This window comes from Piliocolobus tephrosceles, chromosome 6 (genome assembly GCF_002776525.5).
Source record: "Piliocolobus tephrosceles isolate RC106 chromosome 6, ASM277652v3, whole genome shotgun sequence".
Classification (NCBI taxonomy): domain Eukaryota; kingdom Metazoa; phylum Chordata; class Mammalia; order Primates; family Cercopithecidae; genus Piliocolobus; species Piliocolobus tephrosceles.
Genome location: NC_045439.1, coordinates 51,139,995 through 51,158,900, shown reverse-complemented (window position 1 = coordinate 51,158,900; position 18,906 = coordinate 51,139,995). Strand labels below are relative to the sequence as shown.

The 18,906-nt window shown below is 40.0% G+C and overlaps 1 protein-coding gene across 2 annotated transcripts in view; it reads left to right on the top strand.

The window, feature by feature from the left end:
• Nucleotides 1-18,008, top strand: part of PELI2 (pellino E3 ubiquitin protein ligase family member 2) — a 185,927-nt gene extending 167,919 nt beyond the window's left edge. The window contains exons 4-7 of one of the 2 annotated variants that reach the window (XM_023231259.1): nucleotides 4,921-5,118; nucleotides 6,727-6,915; nucleotides 13,030-13,630; nucleotides 13,949-18,008. In XM_023231259.1, the coding sequence (XP_023087027.1) occupies nucleotides 4,921-5,118; nucleotides 6,727-6,915; nucleotides 13,030-13,596 (954 nt within the window). In that variant the 3' untranslated portion in view covers nucleotides 13,597-13,630; nucleotides 13,949-18,008. Of the gene's footprint in view, nucleotides 1-4,920; nucleotides 5,119-6,726; nucleotides 6,916-13,029 lie in introns of both variants that reach the window. The other variant, XM_023231252.1, reaches the window with a different exon arrangement.
• Nucleotides 18,009-18,906: the final 898 nt, after the last annotated feature.

The window sequence follows — 18,906 nt, the reverse complement described above, 5'->3', positions numbered from 1 at the left end:
AAAATCAAAGCTAGATCTGAATTTAAGGTATGAGAAAGAGTAAGATCTTGGTCATTATTGTCTGGAGTTAGGGGTAAAGAAAGAAAGAAAGTCTAACAAGAAAGTGAAACATAAAGGAGAAAATAGTTCATGGAAGGAATTAGAGGAAGTGGTGCATTGTCTTGACTGTGCCTAAAGTGCAGTGCCAAGTGCCTTCTGACCATAGGGGCTAGGAGACTGACTGGGTCCTGCAGCCAGTGCTCAGGGGTCCTTTTTCTCAGATTTCACATTTTCACAGGCTTCGAACCTGGGACTACAAGGCCTAACATTTTTGGGTTTTGGTTTTTTTGTTTTGTTTTGGTTTTTGGTTTTCAGTTTAGTTGATTTACTGTAGTTTTAGATGATAACATTTAGATGATAACATAGTATCTATTAAGAGGAAAATATTAAAGAATGTCTACATTTTCTAGTGGGTATTTCTACAACCATTGCACATGAGCAGGCTTGTGCAGGTATGTGTATATCTCATAGGATTCGGCCTCCCTGTCATTATCTTCCAATTATTATTTTCATCTGTTGACCATCTGCTGTGTCAGAAACTCCTTTGGTGGCTGGGGAGAGAGAACTAAGGCTCTCCTCTCAAGCAGCCTACATCTGGAGGAGGCAGCAGACCAGAAATAAGCCCTTCAGGCAGAGGAAACAGTGAGTGCAAAGGCTGCAAGTCAAGATCGTAGTGGAGAAGGATGGCAGTAAACTCCATTGGACTTGGAAGGGCAGGTAGAGGCTGAGAGAGGTAGGACCTTCAGGCCAGGTAGAGTTTGGGATTTATTCTAGGAGTTTTGGGAAGCTGTTGGAGTGTTTTAAGCGGGAGAGAGGTATAATCTGATTTATGTTTTTGTACGATTTCTCAAACTACTGTGTGGAAAAGAATCTAGGTGGCAAGTATGAAAACAGGGAAACCAGTTTGGAGGCTAAGATGATAGAATCCAAGTAAGAGATAATGTAACCAAAACCAAAATGGGAAAAGCGGAAGGATTGAGGATGTGTTTGGAGGTTCAACTGACAGTGTTTACACAGGGCTGATGTGGGCATGGAGGAAAGTGAAGAACTGGGTTATTCTTGGGTTTTGACTTTTGGCTTGAGCAAATTGTATGTCAGTCAGTCATTGATGTAGGGAAGCCCCAGGGTGAAGGGGGATCCAAGTTCTGTTTGGCACATATTACATTCGAGATAGTTATCACACATACAAGTGGAGATTGGGTATGCTGGTCTGAAGCTCAGGGGAGAGAGCAAGACTTTCAGCTGATGGGTGGGATTTGGTGATACGATCTAGGGAGAGAACAGAAAGAAAAGGGAAGGGGGAACTATTTACCAACTAGCCTGAAAGTTTCATTATCTTAGTACCAGGTAGAGATGTACCCAGGATATGCTGGCTCAGCATAAGCCCTGGATTTAGCAATATATTGATTGTTGGAATCAGCGTGAATGGTTTCAGTAGAGTTGTGGGGAAGGAAGCTCAATTGGAGTGGGTTGAGGAAGAAGGAAGTTAAAGATATGGGTGAGGAAATGGAGGAAATAACTAATGACAGGTTTTCTAAGAAGTCTTGCTGTTAAGTGAATCAGAGAAACAGGGCTGGAGCCTGAGGGTTGCTTGCAGGTGAAGGAAAGCATTTTTAAAAGTGGGAGACTAGTCCAGAGCAGTGCTACTCAAACTGCACTCCCTCTGCCCAGCAGTGAAATGTTTGTTAAAATACAGAATGAGATGAGCATACAAGTTGAGAGGAAACCTTTATGACAGTTTGGCATTGCCGAAACATCCAAGCAGATGATCATTTCTCAAGTACTCATTTTTACTGTATGTTTAAAAGGCATCAGTGACGGGTTAAAATTTAAAACAACAACAGCAACAATACTGGTCCTTTAACCACAGAGTTTGAGAAGCTCTAGAATGTGTGTGAGAGCTGATGGCACCATCCAGTATAAAAGGAGAAATTGGTGACTCAGGAAAGAGAGGAGATAGTATTAGGAGCAAAATCCTTGGGAAAGGGAGAATATTGGAATACCAAGTGTCGATGGAAAGATTGCTTTTAGATGGGAGCAACAACTTTTCATCCTTATCCCAGGAGGGAAGTCAGAAAATAAAGTGATTGATGCAGGGAGATGGGTAGAAATTGGTTGAGGGAGGTGAGAAAAACGGGAGACCCTTCTAGATGCTTTGATACCATCTTACCTGTCCTGGCTTCAGCTGACATCCAGGCAAACCCAAACTTTTCTTATATATATAAAATTTAACATACTGAATGGAGCAGGTTCTCACTGTAGCTGGTTATATGACTATCAGCACCCTGTGAATATTACATGAAATTCAGAAGCATCCTGGCTTGCGTGCTATATGAATATCAGATGAAATTCAAAAGCATCCTGGCTTGTGTGCATGACTGCCTTTAAAATATTGTAGAGTTGATCCAGTAGTCAAAAGAAAGAGCAGGCTGCAAGTTTTCCACATTTGAGTGATTTTTCAGCAGGAAAGTTACTTAGTTTTATTTTTTGTTTTGTTTCGTTTTCCTGGAAAAAGCAACATGAGGCTTGCGTCATAAAGTATAAAATTTTACCAGCACTCTAGAGGTTAGATTTAAGTGGAAGCAAACTGATAAATCATACGTATGACCAATCAAGGTAAGTGTCATGTCTTAAAATCATTGATCCTAGCATTCTGTTCCAGTTAGAATAAAATTTCCTGTTTTACAGTCAATTTCAATGACTTCATCAAGACATTAATTTAATACATTTGGATGAACTCAGAATGTGGCCCTTCTAGAAAAGAGTAATTACTGTACACAAGAAGGAGTAGTTAGAAAACATTCAAACCAGCAGAGTGATTTTGCCTTTGAACTTATAACAGAGCTTGAAAAGGCATTGCCCTCTTCCATGGAGATTAACAAATCTTGGGACAGTGACTATTGCTGTGAGGCTCCAGGTTTGGTGAGATGACTGGAAAATTCTAGAATTTATCACGTTTTACTCCTAAACTTCATTGGAATAGAGGCTCAGGACGTGTTTGCACCTAAGTTTGAAGTAGGCTCTGTTTTCACCTTTATACTTTTCTCTATTTGTTAAATATTTTGCAGTAAGTCTTCATTACTTTTCTAATTTTCTTTTTAAAAATTGTTTAACAAAATTAAAGCAGTCTGAATCAGTAGAGCTTCCAAGTTACCCGGTTTTTAAATGAATCTAGCAGAGAGGAGATTTTGCAACTTTAGAAGGATGAATTATATGATTTTATAATACATCTAATTTAGATTTTACATTGCATTTTTTAACAAGTTACGTGTTTTCTAAACCTGAAATGCATATATCTAGGCAATATGCATCTGTTCAAATTGTTAAGTTTCAATGAAACCAGCAGTTTAGTTCATTCCAGGCATATTTCATTAGGACAAGAAATTAAGGGTTATAAAAAACAAGAGAAAATAGATATTTGTGGTCATTGGTTTTAGAAAGATAGTCTGTGCATGAGAATGTATATATGAGATTTACAAAAGAAATTTGATACTGTTCTAGGAAGCAAGCTGAGCTAAGTGATACAAGATTTTTTTCTACTTTATTCATTTGGATGAAAAATGTATTACATTGCCTAGTTTGTAGATAGAACTTTGAGACCAGAGTAAAAATACCTTGGAAATTGACTTGGGAGCTTTATGTGCATACATCTCAGGTCTCTGCATTCCTCCCATTGGCAATTTCAGAATCAGAGTTACAGTTGTTGGGAGAGAACATTAGTATCATATTTAGTGAGAAAGTATTAATTTATGTATAAGTGATTTTAACCTAAGAAGTCCCTTTGGCACATAAAACACTTAGCACTGTTTTCCATTTAGAGATTCATGAAGCAGCATTACATAACTTTTTAAATATTCCATATTGAGGATTTACATATTTGTAAACAAATACTTTTCCTAGTTCACAGGAGAGAGTAATACCTGTCTTACTTGAATTGATTGAATAGGACAAGCTTCATTAAGCCTTTATTGGATGCTTTGTTAGAAGCTTTGCTAGAACTTTGTCACATCTTCCTAATGAAATGTATTCTTTCTGGTAGCGTTTAAATCTTTACAAAGAAAGGTTAGTCAATATAGTATTATTGACAGTCTTTTAGACTTCCACAAGAGAGTTTTTTAAAAATTCAAACTTGAAATGCCAAGACCAGCTTTTGAAATCTTTCATTTGACTACATCCCAAACTTTGGGCTGGCTTCATATCCTTCTCTTTCATGCTGAGTAGTGTTAATGGACATTTATCTCTATGTCTGGATTAGGGCTGTTCTTGCTCAGTGCTGGGAGTCACTGTTGAAGTTACCTAACAAGGAAAACCATTCTGTGGAGCTGGGCAAGAAAGTAGGAAGCAAGAGTTCCTTTATTTAAAATCTTGCTTTTCTTAACCCCAGAAATAGGAAAAAAAAAAAATTGTTGTGAAAGTAATATTGCTTCCTGGATCCAAGAGATAAAGTCTGATGAGTGGCCAAAGATCTACTGTTGTCCTCTTAATTGAGCTTTTTCTCAGTACTTAAAATCTAATGAACTAATGAATGGCATAAAGTGAGTGAAGCAAGATGAATAAGTTCTAGAGATCTGCTGTGCACCACTGTGCCTGTAGTCAACAATGACTGCATTATGTGCTCACATATTTCAGAGGATACATCTCGTATTGTGTTCTTACCACAATACAACACAATTAAAAATGGATATCTCTAATATTTGGTTACCCTAATATCTTCCCTAGTCAAATAGGAAAAGGAGGATGAATGAAAATCTTGCATTAAATTCTAACCTTCAGAACAAAGATAGTGAGTGTTAAAGGGATCCTGAATGCTTTTTCCATGTGAATAAAATACGGCACCCTGCTATTTTCCAAGTGAATCATGAGTACATTTGATTTATTTAGGTGGGCAGATCAACAGAAAGCCCTATCGACTTCGTTGTCACAGACACGATTTCTGGCAGCCAGAACACGGACGAAGCCCAGATCACACAGAGCACCATATCCAGGTTTGCCTGCAGGATTGTGTGCGACAGGAATGAGCCTTACACAGCACGGATATTTGCTGCTGGATTTGACTCTTCCAAAAATATATTTCTTGGAGTAAGTACTGTCAAGAAGTACATGATTTCTAGAAAAACGCTTGTGATTATGACATGGAACATTTAATTGGAGCAAAACAAATATTGGCTTTGTATGTTGCCTCTAGTGAGATTTTGAGATTTTAGTTTTCAGGTGGCCAGTTAAAATCTGAACATTAGTGAGCATTACTTGCTATTCATTATATTTTGTATATTGTAATATTTACAGTAAGTACTTTTTAAAAAATATGCCTGAAACATTGTCCATAAAGTATTTATGGCAATTAAGAGGCTTATTTCAGAGAGAAAAATAAATGGCCAAATTTAGATCATTAGGGCTTAAAGGAAAATGTTAGTGATTCATTCATTCAAAAATGTTTTATTGAGTGTTTGCTATGTTCCATACTGGGCGTTTTAGATGAGGGATTACAGAGATCAAAATAGACTTGAATCCCTACCCTTATAGGGTTTCCTTGTAAGTGAAGCCCAGAAGTTTTAGTGAATATCCAGGTTTAACATAGTTTCCTTTTGAATTAGGATATTTTTGCAGGAAAAAAAGAACCCACTTAAAATGGTCTAAAATCAATGCAAATGTACTGTTCCCACATAAGAAGTGCTGAAGAAGGCCAGCTGCAGGGTTGGTGTTTCAGTGGTTCTGTGACATCCAGGGCACCGGGTTGTCTCTGTCTTGCCTTCTGCCTCCCATGGTGCACCAGCCTCTTCATGGGAGGTCTTCTTGTGGGTGAGAGCTGGCTCCTGCACCTTCACATGTCCCCTGCCACATGACAACTTCCAGCCAGAGAAGAGGGTGGCAGAAACACTGTTTCTTCCTTGTCCCTTCTTACAGCACAGACACCTTTCTCAGAAGCCTCCCAGAAGATATCCTGTGTCATCAGTCAGAGCCCAGTCATGTGCTGTGCCCACCTGTAAACCAGCCATTGGGAAGAAGGCTGGGAGTGTCATGTTGGGTTAATCAGGATTACCCCCACCGGCCCCAGCCACGTGAACAGTAGCTGAGCTCTGTCACCAAGAAAGCTGAAGGGAAGAGCTGTGGCACAAGCACCCAAGAGTGTCTGTCCTATCATCATGTCAAGCTACATGTGCCATCTACCTTTGAGAATTTAAACACTGATGGTTGTGTAAACATAATGACCCTGACTTGTTGGCTTAACATTTTTTGAATTTTCTAGCTTTAATAAAAAGTCTTTCTTTATGACTATCCTTTGTTCTCTATCCTGACAGTGAGTACATAGAAAGCACTTTTAGATATCAGGATAAGGGCATGGCACAAGTACAACTGAAAAGAGAAAACACACCAGATGCCTAGACTCTCATGGGGTTGTGGGGAGGGTAAAAAGAATCTTAGAGGGAGAAGCCCAGGCATCCATTTTTTGCAAGTTCTTGAGAACTATAGTATGTGTCCAGTGATAAGTCATTTATCCATTCAACACTTCTTTTATAGTGTCGAAATAATTGTGTATTTTATCTTTGTGATTATAAATAGAAAATGAAAATTCATCACCTTCCGCCCCGCCCCCGCCTCTACACAATGTATTAAAGAAATTTCAGAATCTTTTCCATTTCAACATCATCTTAACCTACTTTTTCTGTTCTGCCGTGTGCCCTCCAGGAAAAGGCAGCAAAGTGGAAAAACCCTGATGGCCACATGGATGGGCTTACTACAAATGGTGTCCTGGTGATGCATCCTCGAGGGGGTTTCACCGAGGAGTCCCAGCCTGGGGTCTGGCGCGAGATCTCTGTCTGTGGAGATGTGTACACCTTGCGAGAAACCAGGTCGGCCCAGCAACGAGGAAAGCTGGTGAGTGCGCTTCACTCTGCAAGACGTACCAGACTACACAAGCCTAACTCGAAGGCTGTCGTTTTCCCTCCCCTGACGTTCGGCACCTTTGTGCAGGTCCAAGCGCCATGTACCATAACTCAGCAGAAGCAGAATTCCACAAGCCCCTGAAAGCAAGAGGGAAATGGCCTTATCTCCTTCAGTGGTTCAACTTTTTGGGAGTAAATTGTGTTTGGCTCCTTACCACCTGAAGAATATTATCTTTTATTGTATACCTCACCACAAAAATCTGTTTAAATTCACTTTAAGAAGAATAAACTTACCTTTAGTGTAAAACTTTATTGATTTGGAAAACATTTGAGCAGTCCAAAAACAATTAGTAAAAATTATGAATTAAGGAATTATTTACTAGACTTTCTGGAACTAAAAACTAAGTCAGCTGGTTTTCCCCTTGAATTCCTATATATTAAGGCAGAATTCTCTATACTGTCCACCAAAATCACAGTTACAACTTTTTACTTGAGATGATTTATATACTTCATTGACCTCGCATGTTAATATTTTCCTATAAATATCACCACTTATACCCCTGCCCTAAAGCAGTTTTTTTAAACCCATTCTTTCTTGGAGAATAATTATAATATCTTAAATGTGTAACTCTGGGTTTCTGATCTTGCTATAGCCATGTAGCACAGCCACTGATTTTTAGTAAACTGTCCATTCCTGTACTTTTGCTTAATTTGCTAGGTAGAAGCTAGAACGAGAGAGAACAAATGTCTTTTTCTAGAAGCTAGAAGAGGAGTTCTTCAAAACTCCCACAGAATAAAATGTATGTGGAATAGAGGATTTGACCTAGCACTTGTTAGAAAGATCATCAAAAATGTCTAAGATGGAAAAAGAAGCTGGGGGCTGTTTCGCTAACCTCATTTGCTGTTCTCTACTGGATGTTTGTGTTTAGGGAATGGTTATTTTTATATCTATTTTACACCATTTTTCAGCTACAGGCACAGCTTATGCGTCTTACAGTGCATTATGGCTGAATAAAAGAAGCATTTTCTTAAAAAAAAAAGCAAATTCAATAAATTTTGCATGAATGTTTTCAAGAAATTGTAAACAAAGAAGGAAATGTGAAAGCAGTTTTTCTAAATAATCTTTTGTTTCTGATCACTGGATAGTTTTATACAAAACCGACCTAGATTGGCCAAACTGGTTATTCATCATTATAACAGCAAGAGTAAGAAGTCAGTAAATGGTTGCTGGGTGCAGGCTCTGCGTTAACATTTTCGACATGAGCTCACTTCATCTGCACAGCAGCCCTCTTAGGGAAGTAGAGTCATCCCCATTTTATGGATGAGGAAGATGTGGCATAAAATTAAAGATTGTCCAGTGTCACAGAGTTAGAAGGTGGCAGCTGGTGAGATTCAAACTCAGGTCTCCCTGATGGAGAGCCTGGACACCTAATACTACTCAGTACCATGTTGTGGGGAGCCAGGGATGGTTTACACCTGAGCATTTGCCTCCCTGGGTGAGTATAAAGCATACACTAGAGTCCGTGGGGAGCGCCTTTGTCCAGGAGGTCATATCACAGGATGAGTTTCTCGTCCACTCTGGTTATTGTGTAGCGACCCTTCTTAGGCTGCTACATGTGCCAGAGAATTTTACAGTGTGACTGAAAGAAAGAATTCCAAAAATGGCTTGTATTAATGGGTAAAATATACAGGCTATTAAATATACAGGCTATTTTTGAAGTTAGTCCCTATAAGCAACACTTAAAACTATGTAAAATTGTGCCGTCCCATTTGATAGCATCCGATTAACCTGACCAGTTACAAAGGCTTCCATCAGCCTGACCTTGGGCTTGTGGTACATTGAACGGATAATCCTTCCTGCAATCTCCTCTTGTTAACCTCTGGAGAACTTTTTTTTTGTCTGTCTTCGAGGAAAGTTTACTGACTCTTTGAGCTTCTGTTTTAATTCATGACTCATTGGTCCTGTACATGTTGCTGGTAGCATTTGATATAAATTATGTTTATCTGGAGATTAGATTTTGGGGACAGTCTCTGGCAGTACTTGTCATTTGCAGTCTAATACAGAAATTTGGGAAATCAAGTGATCTGCTAAAAGTCTAAAATATTTGTTAAAACAGTAGTACTCACATTGTTGAGCTAGTGCTGGTGGAATATTATGTAATTCATGTCATACACAGCATTTGATATGAATCAATATACTAATGTATGTGTAATAAGAAGTCACCATTGTTTTTCATTATTACAGCAAATGATGGAACCTCAGAATGATGTACTAATCAACAAAATTAATTAAATGTGGGGGAAATGTCTTTTCAGGCCTTTAAACCTTGAATAAATAGGTGAATGGAGTTTGAATTGTGCCCTACTTTTTTAGCTAATGATAACATATGGCAACATTTATAATATTAGTCTAGGAGGCCCTTGAGTATTTAATTAAATTATATATGAAATATTTTATTAAACTAAACTGGCTTTGTATAAAATTAAGTAAATTCAGTTAAGTTGATTGCACACCTAATTTTAGGTGAAATTATAAAAATAACTGTAGAGTAACTATGTTCAGGCTCTAGCAGATGCTTTACATTAATTGTCTTTCCAGTGTTGCTTAAAATAACCCGTGAAGTCAGTGTTGTTGTGTCCATCTATAGATGAGGAAACCTGGGCTTTAAAAGGTTAAGTCACTTGCTAATAAGAAGTGGTGGATGGGGGGTTGACTTCACTACCCTGTGCTTAGATAGTTGCTATGTAGGGGCCATTAGTTGCCATGGTAGAGGCCAGATGTCTCTTGCTTCCATAGTACTGTCAATTCCTGTGCCTGCTCGTAGCTTTTCTTTTGTGGTAGAATTTAAAAAATAAAATCTGAATTCATGCCTACTAATGATTGCTAAATCAGACCACCAGGTTCCAGTCCTGGTTTTGCCACTTAGTTCTGTGGTCTTGAATCGATGATTTAACCTCTCTGTGCCTGGCTTCCACATCTCCTAAATTGGAATAATATTATTACATGTCTAATAGGATTGTTGTGAGAACTAAATAAATAACAGTAGCTGGAAAGGATTGGAACAGTGCTGGACACAGTAATGTCCCATAACTGGCTGGTTGTTATTACTAAGTAGGGGTTGCAAACTGGGGATATGGCAGAAAACACCAAGTCCACGCTCTGCCCTCGAATTGCATGGTCTGGAAGAGGTCACAGACTAGGCAGCAGATCAGCAGATAACTGTGTGATGAGCATAGTCATGAGAAGATACCAAAGGTACTTTCCCTCCACAGGACACCTACCCCAGATGTGGGAGTCAAAGGTATGTGGAAAGTAAAAGGCCACACACCCCAGCTTTATGATAAGACTTTATTGTTTACCAAGAAGTGCCCTGCAGGAGGAAAAGGGGGTTGTTCCACAGCCAGAGGCTAGGCCACCACCACACCTCAGCTTCTTACCACATCAGTGTAATCCTTTAGGCACAGTTTTATCCTGCAATGAGGCCTCCCCTGAGAATTGCCTGTGGTCAGCAAGGGCAGGAGCCTCATGACACCAGTTAGGGGAGAGGAGAACATGGGATGCTTGGTTTCATGGTGGGGCAGGGAAGGAGCATCAGCAAACTTCAGGCTGTTTGAAAGGAGTCACAGTGTGTATCCTATACAGTATTAAGATTTATCATTTTCCTGGGACCTTAACTTTTTCTAACAACTAATACTTGGGAAGGGCTGATTTCTTCATGACAAGGAAAATGTCCGGGGCAAAGTGACATCCAGGTGAGACCTGGATAACAAGTAGGAGTTTGCCAGCCCAGGGCTCAGCTGGAGCAGGGTGTGCTGGGGTGGAGTATTCTAGGCAGAGGTTGCTCTTGCACCTGCCTGTGGGCAGTCTGAGGTAGTGCGTTCATGGACTCTAGGTCCTTGCAGCTCATCGCAGGGCAGTCCTGGTTTCCAGTTAGGAAGAGAAGAGCTACAGCAGGAGAAGTCGAGTGACTGCATTGGGAGTGACCTTTTAAGTGTGTTAAGAAGCTTGGGCTGTACCCCAAGGGCAGCAGAGAGCCGCAAAGTTCTTTGGACCAAAGATTAACAACATTTCTAGTGCTTTCCATACCTCTCTCTTTCCCTTATATGGTTCTTTTCCTCCACCCCAGCCCCTGGCTCTGTCCTCAGTCCTCTCTGGAACCCTGCCTGGGCAGTGGCATCCATTCCCACAGCTTCACCTAGGTGCTGGTAATATCCCAAATATGTTTCTGCGAGCCTGATCTGTCTCCCACGCTGCATCACACGTGCCTTGTATGCATTACCACCACCGATACTCTGCACACTCCTCACATTCAGCACACCCAAAACTGAACTGGCCTGGCTTTTGCTGTTGAACTTATTTAGTTCTCACAACAATCCTATAAGACAGGTATTAGCATTATTCCGGTTAAATGGATGTGGAAGCCAGGCCCAGAGAGGTTGGTCATTGACTCAAGACCACAGAGCTCCTCAGTGGTGAAATCAGGATTTGCTCTCTCATCTGCTATTTCTCCTGTGTTTCTCTGTCTGTGGAAAGCCCTGCTCTACCCAGACAACCAGGCACGGCAGGCTCTTGCTCAGATCAAGAGCTGAGTGCCATTGAGTCTAATTTCTTTCTCTCTACTCCCTGTGCCTCTGTCTCTTGCCACTGAGACTGTCTTTGTTGAGGTGTACTCATCCTCTCTACCCAGAGAGAGCACCAGGTGCCTCCTTCACCACTCATCTTCTACCCCTCCAACGCACCCTCCAAAGTTCTAGAAGTGATCTTTTTGAAAGGCAAACCAGTTCTTGTGTAGTTACCTAAACCCCCCACCAACTCCCCCTGGGCATGGACGCCAGCCTCCCTCTCCCTCCCGCCTGGGTCTCTCGCCCCACCCACTCAGTGCCCTGAACTGCGTCCATCCTTGCTCAGCCTGGCTGCACAGCCTCGTCGAACTCCCTGTTGCTCCCTCGGTGCATATGCCATTTGGCCTCTCTTCCCTCTCCTTGCTGTGCCTTCCTGCTCTCCTCCCTACTGAGGCCTGACATCTTTCTCAAATCTCTGTTAAAGAAAAGCCTTGTAGAAACCATTTCTGACCATCTGTCATCATCAGAGTAATAGTAGCAGGTATTTACATAGCGTTTACTGCGTACCAGACAGTGTTCTCTAAGAACTCTCTGCATTTACTTATCTAACACAACCACCTTTTCTAAAGTTTACACAAGGGGAAACTGAGGCACGGGGAGCTTAAGTAATCTACCCAGTGTCATACAGCTAGTAAGTAGGAGAGCCAGCTTTCAAACCCAGAGTCCACACTCCTGGCTGCTATAGATTTGTGGCCTTGCACAACGCTTTACTGGCCTTCATGCACTCTGAGCTCTGGGCGTGTCTGCCTTCCACTACTGAAGAGCAGAATGGGGAAGAGGTTTTATTGGCCTTTGGTAGCCCCAAGGCTTAGCATGCGTCTGGCATGTGGAGGCAGTGGTCAGATTCTTGCTGACCATGCCTAGCTGCTGCTTGTCAGCTGTTAATCAATCTTGTAAGCACTTAGTGCATAGTACAGGCCTCCTTCTAAAAATGAAGGCTCATGTTGAACTGTTCAGCTTCAAACCTTACAAATGAACAATGAAAGATAGATTCAAGGTGGAGGAAGCTAAGGGTCACCAGGAGTGCTTTGGACCCTGCTGTAGTGACTGCAGGCCCCCAGCAAGGTCTTCTAGATTGGCTGTGGTCGAAATGAGGATGAGTCTCCACTGGGTGAACTGATAGGACATCTCTCGTCCTATGGGATCAGTGAGTCATTGTGTTACTGACTTAAGGAGTTAAAAAGAAAATCTTAGGAGATTTGTGAAGTTCATTAAAATAACCACTATAGTAATTGAACATGTAAAACTAGGTATACATACTGTGCTCAGGGCTTTGTATATAAGGCATATACGTATTATATCCAGTGATTAGATGAGGAAACTGAGGTTTGGGGAGGATAGGTTACTCCCCCAGTTCTGTTTCTGTGGGATGAATTGCCTCCCTGTGTTACCTTCAGAGATTTTTTTCTTGTTTTGAAAGGAAAGAATCTTGGAGTGATTTGCTTGATTTTGCTTTTAAAAGGCATGTGTCTCAAACTTGTAGGTGGAAAGTGAGACCAACGTCTTACAGGACGGCTCCCTCATTGACCTGTGTGGGGCCACTCTTCTCTGGAGAACAGCAGATGGGCTTTTTCATACTCCGACTCAGAAGCACATAGAAGCCCTCCGGCAGGAGATTAACGCCGCCCGGCCGCAGTGTCCCGTGGGGCTCAACACCCTGGCCTTCCCCAGCATCAACAGGAAAGAGGTGGTGGAGGAGAAGCAGCCCTGGGCATATCTCAGTTGTGGCCATGTGCATGGGTACCACAACTGGGGCCATCGGAGTGACACAGAGGCCAACGAGAGGGAGTGTCCCATGTGCAGGACTGTGGGCCCCTATGTGCCTCTCTGGCTTGGCTGTGAGGCAGGATTTTATGTAGACGCAGGACCGCCAACTCATGCTTTCACTCCCTGTGGACACGTGTGCTCGGAGAAGTCTGCAAAATATTGGTCTCAGATCCCATTGCCTCATGGAACTCATGCATTTCACGCTGCTTGCCCTTTCTGTGCTACGCAGCTGGTTGGGGAGCAAAACTGCATCAAATTAATTTTCCAAGGTCCAATTGACTGACACCCTTGACAGCCATCTACGACTTTATTAACAGGTTACTGTGAAGATTTTGCCACTAACTCTAGATTTTACCTTTTTGTAATGCTGTTTATTAGGGGAGGGTGACGGGGCTGGAAATAAGGAGAGGGGACACAGTGATGAAACATGGCAGGAGTGTAACAAATACCAGTGGTGTGTTGCATGCCCAGAACAGCAGCATCGTCATCGAAGTCTGCTTGATTAAACCATAATATCTTTGTAATAATTGGATTTAAAATGCCATGCTTCTATTTTTAACCTTGGGTTTTTAACCAAGTTTTGTTTTTGTTTTTGTTTTGTAATCTTCAACAAGACTTTAAATCGTATTTTACAGATGTGGAAGAAATGTATTCAAAAGTGTGGGCTCATGAAGTTCCCTTCAGTGCAGTGTGGTGTAGGTGTGATGCGAAGGGCACACAGTGTCTAGAAATACTTGATCGTGGCTCCAACCTGACCAGACAGCAGAGGGCGGCTCTATACAGTGTGACTGGTGGACAGATGGCCTTAGACACAGGTGGTTTTGAAATTTTTGAAATCTGGGGCTTCTTTCTGATTTATTTTTCTGACTGGTTGGGGGAGAGAATGAATATTCATATCTTGTGGCCTTTTTTTTTTTTTAACTTCAGTGGAATTTACTTTAGGTACTCATTCATCAAATACATGGCACTTCACAGACAATTTCCCATAACTTTTTAGCCTGTCTTTTGTTATTTCTGCCTAATATGATTTGCCCCTGATACTCATCTTGCACGGCTAGAACTGTTTGGTTGATTAAAATACATCAGCTCTTAAAAGCTCACTAACTGAGGATAATTACAGTAGTAGACACGGTCTGGGTACTATACTACCATGTTTGTTTGCTGACTGAATTAAGATTTAAGAATGATTAAAAATAAGCTTTTACTTTTTAAAACCACTTGGGGTTTCATAAAGTTTGTGGGGGGTTTTTTTGTGTTTTTTTTTCCCCTTTGTTAAGAAAGCCAAATTGTGTGAGTCTGAAAGCAAACCAATCACAATGAAACAGGCATTTTTGTGCACTCCCTTTTTGCCATCTGTCACCTTCCCTTGCAGCTTAAGGAGCCCAGTAAGTTTTGAAAATGTTTGCAAATCAAACTAAGTGGGATCATTAGATATACACAACACCAAGTGGTATGTCTGCAGAGATAATTCAAAATTCCTGATTTTGAGAGAACAAATGGGTGTTTGCTGAGGATTAATTAAATCAGAATTTCATATGAGCTCCACCATTCCTGTTACTTTCATTTCATTTTGGTTAATAATTCTTGGATGCTTGGCACCAGTTGTATCACTGCTCCCAGAAGGCAAAGATCCTTTAGGACATGAGACTAGTAGAAGCTGGCTGAGATAAAATAAAACCCTGCCACATGGAGTAAGTATTTATTTAAACTGATGTTCTCTTAATTTGACCGTTGCAGATTTGGGTGACTTTTTTTTAACCTTTGTACATATACGTAATTTATATGATTCTAATGTACTATATCCATACTTGAATTGGTTTTTTCGTATTTTGCCTACTGGCAAATATTTTGCCTATTTTCAGCCATTCTAACCTATTTGAGTACCCTTTTCCTTAAAGTGATATGATATATTACTCTTGATTGCTGCTGCTTAATTTGACATAATATGTTTAAAGTTCAGCCTCTCAGTTTTAATATAGCTTTATTTTTCAATGGAGATCATTGTTCAGGATGAGACATCTTTGGTTTTGGTTTTTTTGGATAAATTTTAAATGATGTGAAAATCTGACAACAGTCCTCTTATGGATAGCTTGCTCTATTCTGTATAGCTTACTCTACCTGCAGACAGAAAATGAAAGAAAAAGATGGACTTGCCTAGAATAATATATTTAATGCCTTTTGATTTAGCCAGAGCCTCTGATGATTAGCTTTCGCTGATAGAGTTTGTCTTTTCAGCCTATAATTCTTTGGGCCCCAAAGAATGATAAAGGAGGCACTCTTTCTCTTTTCTTGCTGTACACCTAGAAAGTGGTTGAAGGATTCTTGATGCCCTAAAACCATCTTGTTAGCTAAATGGTCTTGCATCCAGAAAGGCCAGATTTTACCTACCAAGAAAAAAGATATTTTTCCAGAGAGTTAGGTATATCATAATTTTCCATTTCAAGTCCTGTTTATGAGTCTAGTCATCCTGCAACATGACATATCCCCCAAGTTGGACACATCCCATAGTTGGGCATATGTCTAACTAAAAGTTTCTGACTTTTAGTAAATTCAGCTTAAATGTAAGTTGAAATTTGGGTAATAATTTCCAAGCTCTTAGAAGGGGTAACTGAACCGCCCTCCATGGGCTCATCTTTTCCTTTGGTTTCCAAAGTGAGGTCCTGCCCACCCTGCCTAAGGAACTGCAGAGAGGTGGCAAGTTAGCAAAAAGGACACCAGGCTGTTCTTGGCCACTTGTAGGAAGATCCCTTTATAATTTTGACTAAGGAGATTCTTTTTTCACAGTTGAGTTAGTTTGTGAGAATAAAGAACTCTGTAGCTCACCAAGATAGAGAAATACAGTTCAGAAAAGTAATTTCTCCAAGGTCACTTCTTTTTTTATGTCTTGCTTGCCCTCACTTTAAAGGACTAGCCCCACTCCCTCATATGCATACACAAGGAAATTGCAGACCAATTAGTTGTTTTGGCCTGACTCTAATGCCTTTTGCAAGTAACTTTCCAGAAGTAAAAGCCCCAGTGATGTATTCCCATAGAAATATTTTTCAGTTGTTTATGTCGTTTACTACAAAAAAAAAAAAAAAAAACGATTCAGAGTGGATGGAGTACAACTCTGAGTATTTTTCTAGTCCAGAATTTTTTATTAATAATCGGTGCTGCCGGGTCATGCATGCTGCAACTCTCAACATTTCCCTTATTTGGTTCAGCTTTTAGCAAAAAGGGCTACAGTTCACCCTGCAGAGTAAGTATTACGGTTTCTGGATTTTTTTCCCCCAACTGTGGCCCGAAAGAATTAAAATCTGTTAATATAAATAGAAAGCATATTTATCATTCCTCGATAGTTAATTATAGACTTTGGTACCTTTGTGCCTCAGGGAAGCCACGTGATATAACTGGTTATAGAATTTCAGGGTTAGGGTTTAAAGAAAGGAGAAAGCCATTGGAAAAATGATGGGCTCCATTAAGGAGACTAATGAATCTGGATGCAGAAATATGCCAGAAACTGGCATAAACATGATTGTAGTAGAATTTATTTTCCAGTACCAATAGGGAAATTATTTTAAGGTATTACATATACTGTATTGGGAAAGTTGAGGAGAACTGTTTTCTTCATAAAGCTTCAATGTCTTTTTTTTTTTTTTTTTTTCATGGAAAAACTCAAACCTCTGTTATTTGGGAGCTCCATATTGTGTGGGCACTTACGAGAGTTTTCTGCTTAATTGAAGTGTAACATAGGTTATGGAATCGTTACCCGCAGTTCTATGGTTTTGTTCCACTTCTTTTCTTTTTTAAAGTCATTCTATTCTTTGGTTGTGCTTGAAAGGGTGTGTGATTACACCATTGTTAATGCTGGGTAAAAACTATCTTCTTGCAGCCTTGCCTCATAACAGTAGAATTTCTGATAGACAAACCACAGGACTTTGATTTTAAGCCAAATCCAGCTCCATCCCTTTACTGTCCATCTTTGCGGCTTAGGGTATGATGCTCCTCCTCCTGTGCGGCCAATGAGACAACTTCAGCACCTTTTTAAAAGAATCTAAGCATCACTGAAGCAGTAATGCAAAAAAAGGTTCAGTATTTTCTTTTTAGTAAAACTTACATCCTTTCAAATAAGTTTTTGCCCTCATGAAGAATCCCTAGAGGAAGATAAGGAAAATAAGTATTTTCCAGTTTTACTTGACAGTTTTTAAACATGTTTCTAAACAAATAAAAATAAACTCAATGAAAAATGTTTCTTTTTAGCTGCGATGACAGATTGCTTCTCTGTATTAAATAGTCTAGAAGTTAAGGGGATGGTCACATTTACCATGTATTGTGTTATGAGCAGTTAAATTTTATGAATATATTTGTGAAATTGTTGTTTTATATTTCATGTCAAATTGAAAAGCTTATTTCTTCACTATTGTACCTGTGGAAATACAAGCCATTTTACAGGAAAAAACTCTTCAAAAACTATTAAATGGATATCAGTCTGTTTGTGAGCCATTGTCTTCAGATTCTATGGTTGTCACTGAGTTCATCCGGATATTTAGCAGAAAGTTGATACAAGTAGAATTGATTTTTTTCACTTCTCTAACTTCCAAGGTAATCTCAAACTGTTGAGTTTATTAATTGTTTTATATTTTGCACAATACATATTTAAACCTGGATTCTGAAAATCCCCTACATTTTTTAATTAAAGAAATTTCCTTGGTGCCTGTATTACTATTTCTTGTGACATTACATCACTGTCAAATAAATTTAACTTCCAGGGGAATGTAACCTGACTTGTAGAATTAAAAGTTCCAGCTTCTCCAGAGGCTGAGGCAAGAGAATCACTTGAACCCGGGAGGCGGATGTTGCAGTGAGCCAGGATTGCACCACTGTACTCCAGCCTGGTGACAGAGCGAGATTCATCGCAAAAAAAAAAAAAAAAAAAATAGCCGAGTGTGGTGACGGGCACCTGTAGTCCCAGCTACTCAGGGGGATGAGGCAGGAGAATTGCTTGAACCTGGGAGGTGGAGGTTGCAGTGAGTTGAGGTCGTGCCATTGCACTCCAGCCTGGGCAACAAGAGGTTCCGTCTAAAAAAAAAAAAAAAAAAAAAAAACACGCACACAGTATAAAACATTTAAAATGGCACACTTGTATAGGACACTTACCAAGAATGGAGCTTGCAGGATTAGAATTTTGTTCTGGGGGAGTGAGTGAGTGAGTGAAGACCGAATGTGAAGACCTAGGACATTACACTACACACTAGAAACACTGTGCACTTAAGCTACACTAAATTTATAGAAAAAAACATAAGCCAAGTAACCTTAGCATACTGTAACTATTTTACCTTCTAAACCTTCATTTTTAACTTTTGACTCCTGTAATAACACTTTCCTTAAAACACAAACACATTGTACAGCTTACAAAAATATATTTTCTTTCTCTATATTCTTATTCTTTCAACTTTTTTATATTTAAAATTTTGTTTTTAACCTTTTTTATTAAAATCTGAGATGCAGATACATACATTAGCCTAGGCCTACACAGGGTCAGGATCATCAATATCACTGTCTTCCACCTCCACATCTTGTCCCACTGAAAGGTCTTCAGGGGAAGTAACATGCG